The sequence below is a fragment of the Callorhinus ursinus genome, unplaced genomic scaffold, assembly GCF_003265705.2.
Source record: "Callorhinus ursinus isolate GAN/ISIS: 27379988/994484 unplaced genomic scaffold, GSC_fseal_2.0 scaffold25, whole genome shotgun sequence".
Lineage (NCBI taxonomy): Eukaryota > Metazoa > Chordata > Mammalia > Carnivora > Otariidae > Callorhinus > Callorhinus ursinus.
In genome coordinates this window covers 24159669-24178292 of record NW_027397087.1, presented here as the reverse complement: position 1 = coordinate 24178292, position 18624 = coordinate 24159669, and the positions used below count along the sequence as shown (strand labels likewise).

General features: G+C 37.3%; 1 protein-coding gene across 2 annotated transcripts in view; it reads left to right on the top strand.

The window, feature by feature from the left end:
* Window positions 1–18335, top strand: part of ADAM10 (ADAM metallopeptidase domain 10) — a 133300-nt gene extending 114965 nt beyond the window's left edge. For both annotated transcript variants that reach the window (XM_025883568.2, XM_025883567.1), the window contains 4 exons: window positions 489–597; window positions 1727–1947; window positions 14173–14299; window positions 16082–18335. In XM_025883568.2, coding sequence (XP_025739353.1) covers window positions 489–597; window positions 1727–1947; window positions 14173–14299; window positions 16082–16176 — 552 coding nt within the window. In that variant the 3' untranslated portion in view covers window positions 16177–18335. The remainder of the gene's footprint in view (window positions 1–488; window positions 598–1726; window positions 1948–14172; window positions 14300–16081) is intronic.
* The last annotated feature ends 289 nt before the right edge of the window (window positions 18336–18624 follow it).

Here is an 18624-nt window from a genome sequence, read left to right as displayed (position 1 = left end):
TGATAGTCTCTAGAGGAAAATAGTTGTATAGCTAGGCATATGACTTGGTACTGCTTTTGAGTTTTATAAATTAGTATTTCAACAGCCTACATAAAAGAACTCTTTTGGCCATTTTATCTGAATGTGAAGCCTTTAAAACTTTCTTGGCTCAATATTCACTTTACTTTACAGGAGGAAAATAATCATTTTTCTCTTCTTATAAAGGAGCCATAATAACCAGTGTAAAACTGATGCTCACCTAATCTCTTTCTCTGTTTTGGTTTTGTTTAGATTTTTTTAAGTTGGCATTTCTTTAAAAGATTTGCTACCTTATTTGTACTTAACTCTTTTTCGGGTGTGTTTATATGATCCATTTCTGATATTAATCTTTGTTTTTTCCACTTGTATTTCTACTTAATTATTTTAGCATCAGAGATGTCTATCTGTCTATTACTGTGAACAATAGGTTTGTATAGAGATTAAAAACTGGTCTTTTACTTTTCTTTCAGCAATGTGCAGGTTCTATCTGTGAGAAGTATGGCTTGGAGGAGTGTACCTGTGCCAGTTCAGATGGCAAAGATGATAAGGAATTATGCCACGTCTGCTGTATGAAGAAGAGTAAGGCTTTTAAAACACAAGAATATAAAATCTTTTTTTTTTTAAAGATTTTATTTATTTATTTGAGAGAGAGAATTAGAGAGAGAGAGCATGAGGGGGGTAGGGTCCGACAGAGAAGCAGACTCCCTGCTGAGCAGGGACTCGATCCCGGGACTCCAGGATCATGACCTGAGCCGAAGGCAGTCGCTTAACCAACTGAGCCACCCAGGCGCCCCAATATAAAATCTCTTTTAAAACCTAATTTTTCTGGGGCACCTGGGTGGCTCAGTCGTTAAGCATCTGCCTTCGGCTCAGGTCATAATCCCAGGGTCCTGGGATCAAGCCCTGCATCGGGCTCCCTGCTCGGCGGGAAGCTTGCTTCTCCCTCTCCCACTCCCCCTGCTTGTGTTCCCTCTCTCACTGTGTCTCTCTCTGTCAAATAAATAAATAAAATCTTAAAAAAAAAAAAACCTCCTAAATTTTTTTAAAGTTTATTTATTATCATTATTATTATTATTTTTAGTAACCTCTGTACCCAACGTGGGGCTTGAACTCACAACCCTGAGATCAAGAGTTGCATGCTCCTCTGACTGAGTCAACCAGGTGCCCCTAAATATATATTTTTTTTAAGTAAACTCTACCCCAAACATGGGGCTTGAGCTCACGACCCCAAGATCAAGAGTCACATGCTGTATCAACTGAGCCAGCCAGGCGCCCGTTTTTCTCCTAAGTTTTAAGCATTAAACTTTGTTATCCAGTTTGGACAGATAATTTCCACCAATACCGATCCTTTTTGGAAAATTTTAAATGTAGCATAGCATTATGTTTCTAGTATTATGGTCCCTACAGTGTTTTAAAAATGATAAGCTAGACAAAAACCTGCCAACTTTATGGCGATAATTAATATAAACACTGTTAGCCATTTTAGGTACTAAGCCATTGTAGGTACTAAGTCAAGAGTTGCTGGCTGTTTGTTTATATTGTATGTTTAAGGCGAATTACTAATGGTGTTATCCAGCCTAAACTTATGCAAGTCTATATTACATGTCATGGTAATGATTTTAGGCAGTTTTTTCCTTTCCTCCCTCTCTTCCCAGCTAGCCTGGTAGGAAATCTGATCTTCAACTTATATTTGGCGCTTCTTTTCCAGTGGATCCATCAACTTGTGCCAGTACAGGGTCTTCGCGGTGGAGCATGCACTTCGTTGGTCGAACCATCACCTTGCAACCTGGATCCCCTTGCAATGATTTTAGAGGCTACTGTGATGTTTTCATGCGGTGCAGATTAGTAGATGCTGATGGACCTCTGGCTAGGCTTAAAAAAGCAATTTTTAGTCCAGAACTCTATGAAAACATTGCTGAATGGATTGTGGTAAGTATAGTTTTTATTTATAAAGAAACCTTATCTTAACATGTTTTTTTTTGTAATTTTACCTGGCCAGCGATTACCAGTGTTATGAGAAAATCACCTATTTATGCTGGAATTAACTTTATCAGAAGAATGATTTTTAAAGTTCAGTTATCCCTGTGTATTATTTTCTTTTAAATAAGTGGTCAGAATCTCCACATATTGTTCATAGATTAGTTGGTAGATGATGGGAGTCCTTCTGTTTTACTCTGCTCCCTGGTTTTTCTCCTGAATGGGTTACTTCCTCCTTTGGCCCATATTATTAGGGCATTTTCCTCAAGTTGTTTTGGAAAGCCTTGCTTGCTTTTTATATTTCTCCCTTGTCTCAATAGGACAGATAGCCAGCTGCAGCTTCTATTTTGCTGAACAGGAGACGTGAAAGAGAAATTGGTGATTTTCTGAAGCTTTTTTCTGTTGTTTCAATATAATTTCTTGGTCTTTATCTTGTCAGTGATCAAAAATGTTGAACAGTTAAGATCCGATACAGAGCCTTTTGCAGATTTCTTAATGATTATGGATGTTCATCCCTCATAAATCCATTGAACTATATTATTTTTAAGCCCACATTTCTCTAAGCTGTACAGATATTGAATTACCTGAGATTTTCTTAAAAGATTGCTGAGAATGACTACTGAAGCCTCTTAAATGTTCATGTTTCTAAGTGATTACATTAAAATATCAGTAGGAAATTTGCAAGTGATATATTTGAGCATGTGCTATATCTGAATTGAATGAGTTTGTTTTGGAAATGGACTTAGAACTCAGCTCCTCCTCCCTTCCCCCATTCCTGAATTGTTTCTTACATTTTTTGTGTGTGTTCAGGACTGAGGATACCTTAAAGGCACAAGAAAAGTCTTCTGCGGGTTGTCATCCTTTTTGGTACTCTTGTAATAACATTTGCAATAAAAACTTTGGAATTATCTCCAGTACTAAAATAGTGTTTATTGGGGCGCCTGGGTGGCTCAGTCAGTTGAGCCCCTGACTCTTGATTTCGACTCAGGCCATGATCTCAGGGAGGTGAGATTGAGCTCCAGGTGGGCTCTGCACTCGTCAGGGAATATGCTTCTCTCCTTCTCCCTCTGTCCCCTGACTTCACGCGTGCATGCGTTTGTGTGTGTGTACGTGCACACACATGCACATACTCTCTCTCAAATAAATAAATAAATAAATAAATAAATAAATAGATAAATAAATCTTTTTAAAAATGGTGTTTATTATACATAGGAAGAATAATATTTTGCATGTTAAAGCATATGATTTTAAATTACATAATGATTATGAGGTAGAAGGATCACTGAACCTGGATTTAGGAGGCCTAGGATTTATTTGTTTGGAGAATACTTTCCTTTTTTTTTTTTTTTTTTTTTTTTAAATTAAGCTCTATGTCCAACATGGGGCTTGACTTCACGACCCTGAATCAAGAGTTGCATGCTCTACCTACTGAACCAGCCGGGTGCCCCTAAGAGACCTAGGTTTTAAACCAAAAGATGGGTCAATTGACTTAACTTAGGTCTCCTTAAAACATGATATGTTACTCATTTTCATACTCTTGTGCTTGGTGCATAATAGGTGTTAAAAAAAAAATATCCATTAAGCTAAAGGTGCCTTTGGCACTGTGGCAAAATGGAAAGAGTGCAGGCTTGGGAATTATGCAAGGATTCATATCATCCTCTGGCATTTGTCATTTCTATGACTTCAAGTAGCTTGCCTTTCTTGGCCCTTTACTTCCCTCTTTTCAATTCAGATCCAGCTCTTTTTTTTTTTTTTCCCTTCTCCCTGATTATCTCTAATTAAGAGTTAAGTTGAGATCTGGTATACTTAACCACTATAGAGGACAATGTATTTAAAAAAAGTAATCTGATAATGGAGATCTCAGAGTTATGTTCTACTGAGTATATGTTGTGCCAGATACTTTAGGTTTTCTAGGTAGTGAATCATATCTAAAAATAGTATTTTTTTTACTTTTCTCCATTATCTCTAATTTTGATTCCTTTTATTTGGCATATCAAAAGCTCATTCATTCCTATTTTTAAAGTATTTAATGGAAATGATTTTTTTAAAGTATTACTTTTCTCCCAGGTTTTTTTTTGTTTTTTTGTTTTTTCTCTTTAAGTAGGCTCCATGCCCAGCATGGAGCCCAGCACAGGGCTTGAACTCATGACCTGAGTGAGATCAAGACTTGACCTGAGATCAAGAGTTGGATGCTTAACTGAACCACCCAGATGTCTCTAAAAGTATTTTTAAAACATTTTTTTCGTACTTAGATTTGGAGATTTAGTGAAATGCTTCTTAAAATGAATTAACAATATGAAGTCTTTTCTTGTGTTCTGAAACTGATTAATCAGGCACTTTTAGGTTTATACAAGTTTGCCTTAAGTGAGTGTAGAATGCTTTCATTTTATATCACTGTTGACATTCACATGCCACTGTTTCAGACAGCATGGCCCATAATGCTTGGAGAGTACCACTAGGCTGTTGCTGCATTTGTGGGCATTCCCAGGCCAAACAGTAAGATAACAAAGATCCAGTTTCTTAGAAGCTATTTGTCTCTCTTGTGTTCTGTGCAGAGTTCACTTGCATAGCAGTTTATTTTGTTACATGACTACTTCATGCTTTGGTTTTTCATCATGTCAGGAAAGGTCCTTCTAGTTAATAAGCTAGGTTATTAGGATGCTGTGGTGTAAGATGCTGTGAAGGGGAGGAGGGTTAGTTTCACTGACTTTCCTTTCCAGTGGGGCCAGAGGCTTTTTTCTCCTTTCTGTAGCATACCCTGGCACCTTTTCTCCTCAGATCGCATAGAGTAAGAAGAACCTGAACAGTTTAATACTTTTCAGGGCATGAGGTACTGACTGCTGCTGGTATCATGGAAATGATGTGAGAAAACTTTTACTTTTTTTTCCTGGGAAAAGTTATTTTTAATAGTATTTAAAAAAAATATGTTTGCTATATTTGCTGAGTGCTTACAATGTGTCTGGCAAGGAGATAATGATAAAACATCCTTTGGATTTATCAAGGAGTCATGTAGTCCTTAAAAAGTTTGAGAGCGATTACCAAGAAATCTTTTGAGACCCTGCATCCTTATCTCCTTTTTTTACAAAATGTTGTTGAGGACATTGGTAATTCTTTTTTACTTTTTTCTGTAGTTACTGATGTGTTCACATTTTCTATATCCTTTATATTAGATTTGACATTGTAGAAAACCATCTTTGACTTTGATTTTTTTTTCAAATTTATCATTGTATTTCTCCATCTTTTTTTTTTTTTAAAGATTTTATTTATTTATTTGACAGAGAGAGATACAGCTAGAGAGGGAACACAAGCAGGGGGAGTGGGAGAGGGAGAAGCAGGCTTCCGCGGAGCAGGGAGCCCGATGTGGGGCTTGATCCCAGGACCCTGGGATCATGACCTGAGCCGAAGGCAGACGCTTAACGACTGAGCCACCCAGGCGCCCTCTCCATCTTTTTAAGATTTATTTATGTATTTGAAAAAGAGACAGAGCATGAGTGGGGGGAGGGGCAGAGGGAGAGAGAGAATCTCAAGCAGATTCCACACCTAGTGCTAAGCCTGATGGGGGGGGGCAGCGGGAGGGGGCTCTATCTCAACCCTGAGATCATGACCTGAGCTGAAATCAAGAGCTGGACACTTAACTGACTGAGGCACCCAGGTGCCCCTCTTCCATCTTTTTAAAAATACTTTCCTGTTATTTTGTGACTTTTTTCTTTTTAATTTTAGATTTATCAGGAGTTTTTTTTTTTTTTTAAGATTATTAGAGAGAGAATGAGATATAGAGAGCACGAGAGGGAAGAGGGTCAGAGGGAGAAGCAGACTCCCTGCTGAGCAGGGAGCCCGATGTGGGACTCGATCCCGGGACTCCAGGATCATGACCTGAGCTGAAGGCAGTCGCTTAACCAATTGAGCCACCCAGGCGCCCAGGAGTTTTTCTTTTTTATTATTTTGATAAGAATTAGTTGTATTTCTCATTTTTAAATTAATTTCTCCTCATATTTTGTTGTAACTTTATGAACCTAAGTATTAAGTTATTAATGTTATTCTTTATGAAAGATTGAAGCCAGTGTTTTCTGAGTACTTCATAGAACACTAGATCCATGGATTAGGTAGTCAAATGCATTGGAAAACATTGCATATTATAGTCCCCTCTTAGATACTTATGAGAATATTGTGGGATACATGCAGTAAAAAAGGCTTAAATTTCATTTTCCAAACTTACCTGACCCCAGAAACCTCCATTCATGTAAGGCTTATTAAACCCTAAATATCCTTAGAAGTCACTTGGGGGAATATTGGTTAAGATCAGTAATTTTTTTTTTTAATATCAGTAATTCTTATTCCTGGTTATTCATTAATTAGAGCTTAGACTAATTAATTCAGAATCTCATGGGATGGCACTTACGTATCTGGGTCTTTTAAAAGCTCCTCAGCTATTTCTGGTGGGGAGCCAGGACTGAGAACCAACCATTCATCTAGAACCAGGGATTGGCAAAATGGCTTATGAGCCAAATCTAGCCCACTGCCTAATTTGTATGGCTCACAAACTAAGAACGGTTTCACATTTTTAAGTAGTTGAAAAAAAATCAAAAAAATCATATTACTGAAATAATAATCCTTTGAAAATTATATGAAATTGAAATTTCAGTGTCCATAAATAATGATTTATTGGAACATGGCCACAGCCATCTATCTACATATTGTCTTTGGCTGCTTTTGTATTTTGAGTAGTTGTAGCAGAGACTGTATGGCCCCCAAATCTAAAATATTTATCCAGCCTTTTAGAGGAAATGTTTGCCAACCCCTAATCTAGAGCCCTGGATCTCAAAGTGTTGTCACCTGACCAGCATCAACATCATCTGGGAACTTGATAGAAATGCACATTATCGGGCCTCACCCTGGAGCCACTTAGTCAGTAGGTGATAGTGCATGCTAAAGTTTGGGAGCCATTTTTTTAGTCTCTGTAGTGTAATGACTCCTTTTTAAAAAGGCTTAGGACAGAGATTTTCTACTCTGTCATCCTCACATGTTAAAATGGAGGGTGGGTGTGGACCTGCATTGCCTAGTAGACTAGACCACATAGCTATCACTTGTGAAATTTGAACAACAAAGATGCAGTATTGTCACAGGGCTTAGCATATGGTAAGGATTCAGTATATATTTGCTAGATGAATGAAGCAGACTTCTTAAATGTCATAATTTATATGGAATAGAATAAAAATTGTACATATTATCTTAACTTTGAAGCTATAATATCTTCACGTTTCTCTCGGGGGTATTTTATCCTGCTTGCCCAGGCTGCGCTTAAAGTAACTAAGAGATTAGTAGCCAGTTGCTTTCTGCTTGGCAGATTGGTGTGAGGGGTGGCACGTGGGGGTGTTGCAGTATGGAAGAACATTTAGTCAAAGTCTAGACAACAGTGTGTTCTGGAGGATAGAAGCGAAGCTTTTTCTGCCCCTGCAGGATGGCAAAACCAGCATCACCACAAGGAGCTGTGGGCCCAAAAAGGCTTTGTGAGCCACAGGAAGTCTAGAGTGCATTTGCTGAGAGTGAGTTGTCAAACACTGAAACATTCATTGAAATGATTATACAGTTGTTTTTCTGGAGATTTTTTTTTAAGATTTTATTTATTTTAAAGAGAGTGTGCATGTGCTTATGCTAGTGCTCATGCACAAGAGGGGAGAGGGGCAGAGAGAGAGAGAGGCAGAGAAGCAGACTCAGCACTGAGTGCAGGGCCTGCCATGGGGCTCCATCCCAGGACCCCGAGATCATGACCTGAGCTGAAATCAAAGAGTCAGATGCTCAAACGACTGAGCCACCCAGGTGTCCCATGGAGATGTTTAAATACAATAAAGACTATTCCTATGTCTGGAGAGACTTGAATATATGTGTTGCTCCTTCCCCCTCACAGTTTTCTTTTGGGTGATACCTGTTTTATCATTTTATAATCCTGTAGGTCCCTTTTGTTTATTTAGATTATTAAATAAAAAACTATTGTAATTAGTACATAATAAATTAGACTGGTAAATTTTGACCTTTTAATTTATAATTTTACTTTTTTTCCTACTTTGTGTTCTTTTGACCATGTAAATGACTGTGTTGAGTAACATCTCTCTGTTTGCTATGTAGAATTATTTTCTCAGACTTGGTTTAGTGCTTGGTAACTGCAAAGCTGTGTTTTAACTTTTTGGTTATCTTCTCTTTGTCTCTCAAGTTTGACTTAACACCCTTTTATATGTGAAAGGCAAGAGTTGGCGCATAATTTACACTCACTAAATGTTTGTTGAGTAAATGATGGCTCTCCTTTCTTTCATATTCTAGCGGGTGTACCAATTGTGATCTTTTCTCCTATTTTTCATTTGTTAGCCTGCTTTGTATTCTTTCCTCTGATTTTATATATGTATAAAAGAGAAAAGAAGCAATTTCATATTTAACCAATTCTAGGATAATTCTCTTTTAAAAGGAACATTAGAAAATACCCTCCAACAATGGTGGCCATATTTACTACACTCTCAAATACACCATTGTTTTGTTTAGTTTTTCTTGCAGTCTTCTCACCGCTCTGATGTTTTGTTTCCCTACACACTAAACTCTGAAGAGCTGCTGTCATTGTCACTGAAACATCTCAAGCTGTGGGCTTTTGCAATATGTAGTTACCTGGAAAAATTTGGAGGAAGTCCAAGAACACTGCTAAAAGGAACTGGAAGTTCTTAAGGACCTGGGTGCCATATTTTATAATGTTTATTGATCTCAGCTGGACCCTCAACTTTTGACTTGTTTTCTACAGTTATAAACCATTACTAAATCTAGGCTTTCTCTCCTATGTGCTTCTTTTACTGTCAGACTACTTGCATCTGTATTTAAGACTTTTAGGTAGTAAAAAACTAGTATCAGAGATATCAAAACCACCATTTTTTACATCCTCTTTCTGTTGTGAGAGCCTTTTCACACTATTTGTATGTGGGCAATCTAGAAATAACAAATGAGCTGTTTAGAAGTGTTTATAAATTAAGTCGATATTTGGAATAGTGATTCACCTGTAATAACTAGTCCAACAGATACTTTTTTGTGAGACAGGTGCTGAGTTTGTAGGATATAAACTCAGGGAGCTTGTAGTGCAGTTTGGATTAGAGAAGACTAGTGCAGAGAAACTTGTTTTCATTTCTGCCTGGTGTTTTCATAGAAATTAGGGAAGACCTATTTAGGGAATACCTCTTTAAGGAGGTGATACCAAAACTAAATTCTTAAGGACTAGAAATAGAGCGTACAGATGGATGTTTTATGAATAGAGAGCATCTAAAAAGTCACATATGTATGAATTTTTTAAATAAAAACTTTTGTTTTTACTTTTTTTCCTTTTGAAAATGTAATTATCCTTTCTTTTAAATGACAAAGTAATGCATTGAAAAATAAGCCACCTTTTTCCCCTGAAGCCCAGTCTTCTCAAGATGATTTTTTTGGTATATTCTTCAGAAACTATCTATACCATTACAAGAATATATCTATTTCTTTATTTTTTAGAGAGAAAGAGAGCTGAGTGGGTGGGGAGGGGGGGAGAGAGAGAGAGAGAGAGAGACTCTTAAGCAGGCTCCACACCCAGCGCAGAGCCCAACATTGGGCTCGATCTCATGATCCTGAGATCATGACCTGAGCTGAAACCAAGAGTCGGATGCCCAACCGATTAGTGCCCATATATATATATATATACGTATACATACATATATACATATATGTGCATATATATATGTATATCTATATTTAAATCTATTTATTTATCTTAGCACCAGCAGGAGGGGCAGAGGGAGAGGGAAAGAGAATCCCAAGTAGACCCTGTGCTGAGTACACGTCTGACATGGGGCTCGATCTCATCCCTGAGACCACAACCTGAGCTGAAACCAAGAGTTGGTTGCCCAACCAACTGTGCCACCAGGCCCCCCCCCACATATATATTTTTTTAAAGTGAAATCATATATGTACTTTGCCATACTTTATTGTGCTCAGGTTTTATTTTTTCTTCTCTCCTGCTTAATGGTTTTAGAGAAAGGAGAAAAGGAGAAGCTTTTAAAGAAGGGTTTTACATAGAGGAATGGCATAGTGAGTTCCGTATTTTAGGTAGTTGTAACATTGATGACCATGGGGAAGATGGTTTTGAGCAGAGAAGACTAGAAGGAAGGAAATGTGTTAGAGAATATAATGGACTTTAGGAATAGATGTGATGTAGCTAGCACATCAGCCTGACAGTAGGAAAACCATTGATTCTTTGTGCTTATGGATTGGATCACATTGGAGGTGATACTTCCTTCCCAGAGGATATTTGAGAATGTACAGTAGTTATCAAAGTAACTGAAGGGCTCTACCGGCATTTGATGTATGAGGGCCAGGGATGCTAAATTTCCTGTGTTTCCTGAGTGGTTTCATACCACAGTGTCAGCATGTCTATCTACACTGAGTAAGAGGCACTCATCTACATCCTCATCATTGGTTTGCTTGTTTAAGATGCAGTTTCTTGGGCCCTCCACCAGAACAGCTGAATTGGAATTTGTAGGGTTTTGGCCTGAGAATCTGTGTTTTAATAAGCATATCAGAGAATTCTTAGATCTACTCAGTGATAGGAACCATACCTTTATCATGTGAGTGCTGACTATTTGAGCTATTTTCCCAGTCATAGGACTCTCCTTCTACAGCCAGTCATCATATATTCTCAGCTTCCCCCTAGATTCTCAGGCAGGTAGTTAGGATAGAGATTTAGAACTGAAGAGTTAGTGTTAGATGGTATCCATTTAGGTATAGGCTCCAAACTAATGTCCTATATGTGGGTATAGAACAGGGGTTGAGGGACCACAGCCCAAGGGTCAAATCCAATCTGCTCCTGTTTTTGTAAATAATGTTTTTTTGGGAAAAAAAAAAATATGGTCACACTCATTTGTTTGCCTGTTATCTATGGTGGGTTTTGTTCTAGAATGGCAGAAATGAGTAGCTTAACAGAGACAAGTCCAAAATATTTGTTGGTTGGCCCTTTATAGAAAACGTTTGAGAACGTGGTTCTCAGTCTTGGCTGCATAATGGAATAACCTGTGCAGTTTTAATAAAATTACTGATGTCATAGTCCCTCTGCCACCCCATCTGGGTCTGGGATTTGGTCTGGGTATCTTGAGTTTTAAAAGCTTTCTAGGTGATTCTAATGTGCAGCTAAGGAGAACCACTGGTATAGAGCAGGAAGAACACTTGTAGTACTACAAACTGGTGATTTTAGTTCTTTATGTATTTTACTAGGTCAGAGTGTCAAAAATGCAGACAGTGGAGGGAGAAGCAGGTCCTACTTCATTAAGTGCCATATTTAAAAGGTCTCTGGATGCTAGGAACAGGACAGAAGCTGTGCATGTAGACTATGGAAAGTTTATGTAACAAGGAAAGGAAATATCCTAAAGACTCCCAGGGAGAGCAATGCTCTGAAAATTATTTTCTGTAGAAAACAAAAGAAAATTTTGGGGGCACCTGGGTGGCTCATGGCTCAGTTGGTTAAGCGACTGCCTTCAGCTCAGGTCATGATCCTGGAGTCCCAGGATGGAGTCCCACATCGGGCTCCCTGCTTAGCAGGGAGTCTGCTTCTGCCTCTGACCCTCTCTCCTCTCGTGTTCTCTCTCTCATTCTCTCTGTCTCAGATAAATAAATAAAATCTTTAAAAAAAAAAAAGGAAACAAAAAATTTTAGAAGATTCTCTGGCAATCCTCAGCAAGATACAAGAAGTGGCCTCTGAAAAGTAGATTGTAAACTTGTGGTTTCCAAGCAAGATTCAGCTCTGTAAACAGGTCTTGTATGGTCTGTGCATTGTTTTTAGAAATTTTGAGTGAGGTACCAGCATTTAAAAATAGATTTCACATAAAAATTGAGATTTGTTAGCTTTGGAAAAGTCAAATCTTTCAGTAATTAGGCTGAATTGCATTGTATCTTACCTTCTCCCTTCCTGAACAGTATATTCCTAAAGCCATTCGGTGTGGCCAAGTAAGGTAGGCCATCCGTGCCAGGTGGGGGAAGCTGTCGTGGCACAGAGCAGGGTGTTAGAGCCTGAGCAGAGTAGGGAGGGTATGGAATGGGGAAGAAGACGAATATGAGGTGTTGTTAAAGCCCAAGCAGGGTGAGAAGGGCACCTTGTGGAGGGCCAACTGGCTTGGGATATCCGAGTACAGGTGTTAGGAGGAGGAGGGTGTCTACATAGGAGGGGCAGTTCTAAAGGGAACCAGGGCTCCTTGGAGAAATGGCTGATTCCAGGGCTGGGGCAGGGAAAGAACAAGAGAAACCTAGAACTAATCGTGCCAGAAAGCGAAGTGTTCAAAGACTGGTAGGGACATGTTCAAAAGCCACACTACGATAGTAACAGATTATAACCCACTGAATAAAATAGGAAACCGTGAGGGATTAATAATGAATGAAATGAATAAATTGAAAGTTTGATGAAGAACGGGATATCTACGTAGCTTCAAGTTATGTCCCTACAAAATACTCATTGACTACAAAAAGAGAAGAGTATCCTTATGGTGAAGTTTGGCATATAACACCTTAATCAGGTGATCAAGTTAACACATCAATAACAAGATCAAAAACATGTGTCACCTGAGAGGATGCAATGAGAACAATGCAGCATCACTTCTGTGGTCTTCTTACTAAAGATATATGACCGGAGTCTACTCATAGGGTCACATCCAAGAAACCCAAATTGAGGGACATTCCAATACTAAGTAACTGGCCTATAATCTCCCAAAGTGTCAAGGTTATATTTAAGCCAAGGAAAGACTGGACCTTTTCCAGATTGTAGGAGACTGAAGAAACACAGCAGCTAAATGCACCACATAATTCTGATTGGATGGTATTGGGACAAATGGCAAAACTTGATTAGGGTATGAGGATTAAATGGTAGTAATTTATCAGTGCTCATTTACTGATTTTGATAACTGTGTTGTGGTTATCTAGAAAACCCCTTATGTTGTAGAAACTATATGCTAAAATGTTTAGGTATAACAGGGCATTATGCTAGCTAGCACTTTACTCTCAGATAGTTCCAGATTTTAAAAAGTTCTTTGTACTAGCAGCTTTTCTGTAAGTTTGAGATTCTTTTAAAAGAAGTTTTAATAAAGTTTAAATAAAGTTTAAATTAAATAAAGTTTAATGAAGTTTAAATAAAACTTAAAAATATGTATGTATATGAAAGGCTTTATGCACACATGAAGTAAGTGGCTTGGGGTATTTTCCGCAACATGTATTTTTATTTTAGTTTTTATTACTTTAATTATGATACGCTGCTGATAAAGAAAGGATAGAAGTAGTAGGCTATTGTTACAAGACCCCTTATCATAAAAAATCTTAAATGGGAATTTCTTGGGCAATAATTTCCTAACAGTAGTCTGGGGCTTAAATTCCAAATGAAATAGAATAACAGGAAAAGGGAGGGGCTCAAAAAAGATAGAATTTCGATATTAACTTTGATTAGAAAAAATATTTAGTTCGAGATTATTTTAAAAATTTATCTAGAAGTAGAATTTATTTAAAGGTTTTTATTTATTTTGACAGCGCGCATGCACAAGCAGGGGGAGCAGCAGAGGGAGTGGGAGAAGGAGACTCCCCACTGAGTAGGGAGCCTGATGTTGGGCTTGACCCCAGGACCCCAGGATCATGACCCAAGCTGAAGGCAGATGCTCAACTGATTGAGCTACCCCGGGGCCCCTAGAAGTAAAATTTAAAGCAAGTAATATACCCTCTAAGTCATTAAAGAATGTGAAAGCAAACAGACATAGTTTATTAAGAGTAATAGGAAAAAAAAAGAGGGAAATATTCAAACCAGAAAGTACTTAATAACATTGGGAAACACAATATAAACTATATGCAGGATGGACCCTAGTTTTGCATGTGAGTTTATCTGTGTGTATGACCAACATAGCTGTTTCTAGAAAAGAGACTGAAAGGAAAGTAAGATTGAGTGGTTTCATCTAGGGTGTGAAATTATGGGCAATTTTTTCCCCCTTTATGCTTCTCATATTTAAAGAAATTAATCTTATATTTGGTATCTGTACACTTCCCAAAGAGCAAATGTTCTTCAAAAATTAAAATGTATTATATATATTTTATGTAATATAAAATATTCTAAAATATTTTACAGTTCTTTCAGTAGAAAAATCTGTTTATTTCTAGGTTTATTGGTGGGCAGTATTGCTTATGGGAATTGCCCTGATCATGCTAATGGCTGGATTTATTAAGATATGCAGTGTTCATACTCCAAGTAGTAATCCAAAGCTGCCTCCTCCTAAACCTCTTCCAGGTAAGATAGTTTGAGCAAGGTATGTATTTTTATAACTCGGAACTGTTCAGCAGGTAGAATTGAATGTTAAGTCTTTAGTAACAAATTATATAGTACTTTCTCTTTGAGGATGAGATTAGTGGATGAATTATTTAGTTGATTTTTAAGTATTTCTTTTTTAATCAATCCAATCTAATGGCTAATTTAATGCTAATCTGTCTTGAGTCACTAAAAATATTTAGACTTAGACAATTTTATTTTTGCTTAATACCTGTTTTTTCTTATTTTTCATATTCTAAAATCTTCCCTTTTTTGTTTTTATTATGTTAGGCTACTTCTAAATGATTGATTTTTCTATTCTAATAGCTAGATTCTTTTGTTTCTAATGTTTGTGTTCTTGAAATATTTTCTGGTACATAAATTCATTTTCCCTAGGGGTGATGCTTGTGGGGAAATAGAGATGACAGTCTGTGGAAAGGGCTTAAGATAGAGGCTTCAGTCACCAAGGAACTATAGTTTTACTCTCCATCTCTGAAAACAACTCCTGAGCTTTGGTCTCCACCCTTGACCTCTCACGGAGACACAGCTTTGGGAGGAGGCTTTCTTTAGATTAGCTCCAGGGATTTGGAGAAGAAAAGGGTTAGGAAGCAACTACACTAAATTATTTAGTTCCCATCTGTTTGTCCCTCGCCCTTCCCCAAGCTATTTGTGGCTTCTGTGCTGCCCTCAGAACGCCCGCCCCAGAACTCTTCACTCTAGGTGTGGGGCAGACATGGTGCTGTAACAGTGGCAGAGAACGAGAGCTGATTGGACTGCTGTCCCTCTCCTGCCTCCCCCAGACTTCTCATGAAGCCTCTTGCCTCAGGCCAGGTCTGCTACCCTAAACAGCGTAGTTTAAAACTAGGGGTTTCTTATAACTTTTCCCTCAGCTGCTCCCCTGAATTTACCTATCTTGGGGCAGGAGAGCTCAGTAGTCATGCTTGGGACAGCATCTTGGTTGGAATCAGAGGAAATTTGATTTTGATGTCACTGCTTTTTGTAAATTGACAGTGTTAGCACTGTAAAACTTATATTAATTTCTTAGGGATTTCTAAGGGCCACATGACACTCATTAGCTATGTTAGCAATTATGATCTCATGCAGTATAACAATTTTTTTTACTTGATTTTACTTTAAGCAAATTCCACCTTTAAAAACTTAAAAAAAAAAAAAAGACAAACTCTAGCTATCATTGAACCCTTCCCAAAAGCACTTTTACATGAATTGTCATATAACCCTCACAGATTATATAGACAAGACTGTAGGAGTTCATTATCCCTGTTTTACAGACTAGGCATCTGAGTTTCAGAGAAGTTAAGTCATTTGCTCAAAGACTCCGTAATTTATTCCTTATGGATTCTGTCCTCAGAATTCATATTAATCTAATAGTTAATGTCTGTTGAGCACTTGAAATGTGGCTAGTTTACATTGAGACGTGTTGTAAATATAAAATACATACCAGACTGGGAAGACTTGGTGTACAAAAAAGAATGAAATAGTTCATTAATACTTTTTTGTATTGATTACACCTTGAAGTGATAATATTTTGCCTATATTGGATTAAGTGAAATAAAGTTATTAACATTATTTTGCCTATCTTTTTGACTTTTTTCATTATGGCTACCAGAAAATTTAAAATTACATTTACGGCTTGTATTTCTGTTGGATAGTGCTGATCTAGAACCTTTCTTATTGAATTGGCAGCTTTGTTTTTTAAGATTAAGCACCCAGTAAATCTGTTTTACTTTTGTTTGTGATTCGCAGGCACTTTAAAGAGGAGGAGACCCCCACAGCCCATTCAGCAACCCCAGCGTCAGAGGCCCCGGGAGAGTTATCAAATGGGACACATGAGACGTTAACTGCAGCTTTTGCCTTGGTTCTTCCTAGTGCCTACAATGGGAAAACTTCACTCCAAAGAGACACCTATTAAATCATCATCCCCAAACTAAACCCTCACAAATAACAGTCGGAGAAAAAATGGCAAGAGATCATGTCCTCAGACCAGGTGGAATTACTTAAATTTTAAAGCCTGAAAATTCCAATTTGGGGGTGGGGGGGGTGGAAAAGGAACCCAATTTTCTTATGGACAGCTATTTTTAACCTAATGGCACAAAGTCTTAGAATATTATTATGTGCCCCGTGTTCCCTGTTCTTCGTTGCTGCATTTTCTTCACTTGCAGGCAAACTTGGCTCTCGATAAACTTTTATCACAAATTGAAATATATATATATTTTTTTCAACTGCCAATCAAGGCTAGGAGGCTCGACCACCTCAACATTGGAGACATCACTTGCCAATGTACATACCTTGTTATATGCAGACATGTATTTCCTACGTACACTGTACTTCTGTGTGCAATTGTAAACAGAAATTGCAATATGGATGTTTCTTTGTATTATAAAATTTTTCCGCTCTTAATGAAAAATTACTGTTTAATTGACATACTCAGGATAACAGAGAATGGTGGTATTCAGTGGTCCAGGATTCTGTAATGCTTTACACAGGCAGTTTTGAAGTGAGACTCAATTTACCTTTTTATAATGATGGAGTTGGTTCTGATACTCCTCTTGTCTTCACCCCATGGCTGCTAAGAGCATAGGAGTGACTACGTTGAAGGACACAGTTAAGTGTGCAAACTGGATGTGCGCAGCATACTACTTCAGAGTCCGTTCTTACGTAAATGTCTGATTTCTGCTTATTTTAAACTTTCTAATTCAATTCCAGTTTTGAAATTTTAATCACGCTTTGGTAGAAATTATGTCAATGAAATGATTTTTTTTTTATTTGTAGCCTGTTATTTGTGTTTTCCATATATCTAAAGTATGCTAATTGTGTTTTTGGTTTTCTCTGATATGGAAAAGAAAAAGCTGTGTCTTTTATTTTATCAAAATATTAGAACAGTTTTTTCAGCATACTATCATTGATCATTGGTAACCACTAAAGAAGGGTGATTTGTTCAACTAGTAGTTAAAATTGTAGATAGGCCTTCTGACATTTTTTTCCTTAAAATATTTTAACAACAGTGAAGGTGAAACAGCACAATGTCCCATTCCAAATTTATTTTTTAAACAGATGTAAATAACTGGCTTTTTAAAGAAAGAAAGCAAAAGCATTTAATGTAGTAACAGGCTTATTGCTATGCAGGAATGGAAGGGGGCATTACAACAAAGTTTTAAGCTTGTGACATATTTATTGCTTCTGTTTTCCAACTACATCACTTAAATTAGAAGTAAACAGCTATGATTTTTCTGGCTTCACATAGGAGGCAAATTTAGAGAACGTTGAAAAGATTTGTGTTTTGGCTTTTTTTTTCCTTTTTGTTTCTTAAGAGTATAAGGTTTACACAATCATTCTCATAATGTGACGCAAGCCAGCAAGGCCAAAAATGCTAGAGAAAATAATGGGATCTCTTCCTTGTAAACTTGTACAGTATGTGGTGACTTTTTTCAAAATACAGCTTTTTGTACATGATTTAGAGACAAATTTTGTACATGAAACCCCAGATAGACTATAAATAATTCTAAACCAACAAGTAGGTAGATATGTATGTAATTGCTTTTAAATCATTTAAATGCCTTTGTTTTTGGACTGTGCAAAGGTTGGAAGTGGGTTTGCATTTCTAAAATGGTGACTTTTATTCTGCAAGAGTTCTTAGTAACTTCTTGAGTGTGGTAGACTTTGGAACATGTACATTTTTTGCTTGTAATGTTATCCTGTGGTAGGGTTTTGGCAGGTACCCACTGCCCTATTTTATTTTGAGTCTAAGTTAAATGTTTTCTGACAAGAGATACGTGCACTGAACTCTTTCCACTGCAAATCAAAATGTGGTAAAAACAAAAGGATCAAGACAAATGAGATCTAATACTACTGTCAGTTTAATGTCCACTGTGTTTTATACAGTATCTTTTTGTTCACTTTGGAAATTTTTACTAAAAATTGCAAAAAATAAAGTATTGTGCAAAGATGTAAGGTTTTTTGAAACTTGAAATGCATTAATAAATAGACTTGATGAAATCAACTTGAAGGTTCCATACTCTTTGAACTCTGAGAAGTATCAAAAGGAGCTTCCCGCAAGGCAGCTTTTCCTTACTAACTGAGAGATGATTAAGCAGAGAGAGGATTGACTCCACACACATACAGATAGTTTTATTCCAGGTTAGGAGTCTATGAAAAAAATGTATGATTAGATATCTCTGTATCTACATACAATGATCATTTAAAAAAACATTCATCTGATCTCAACTGCTTTACACTACTTCTAATCAATATTCAAAATATTTAAAAGACTTCGTCTTGGTAGATGAGCA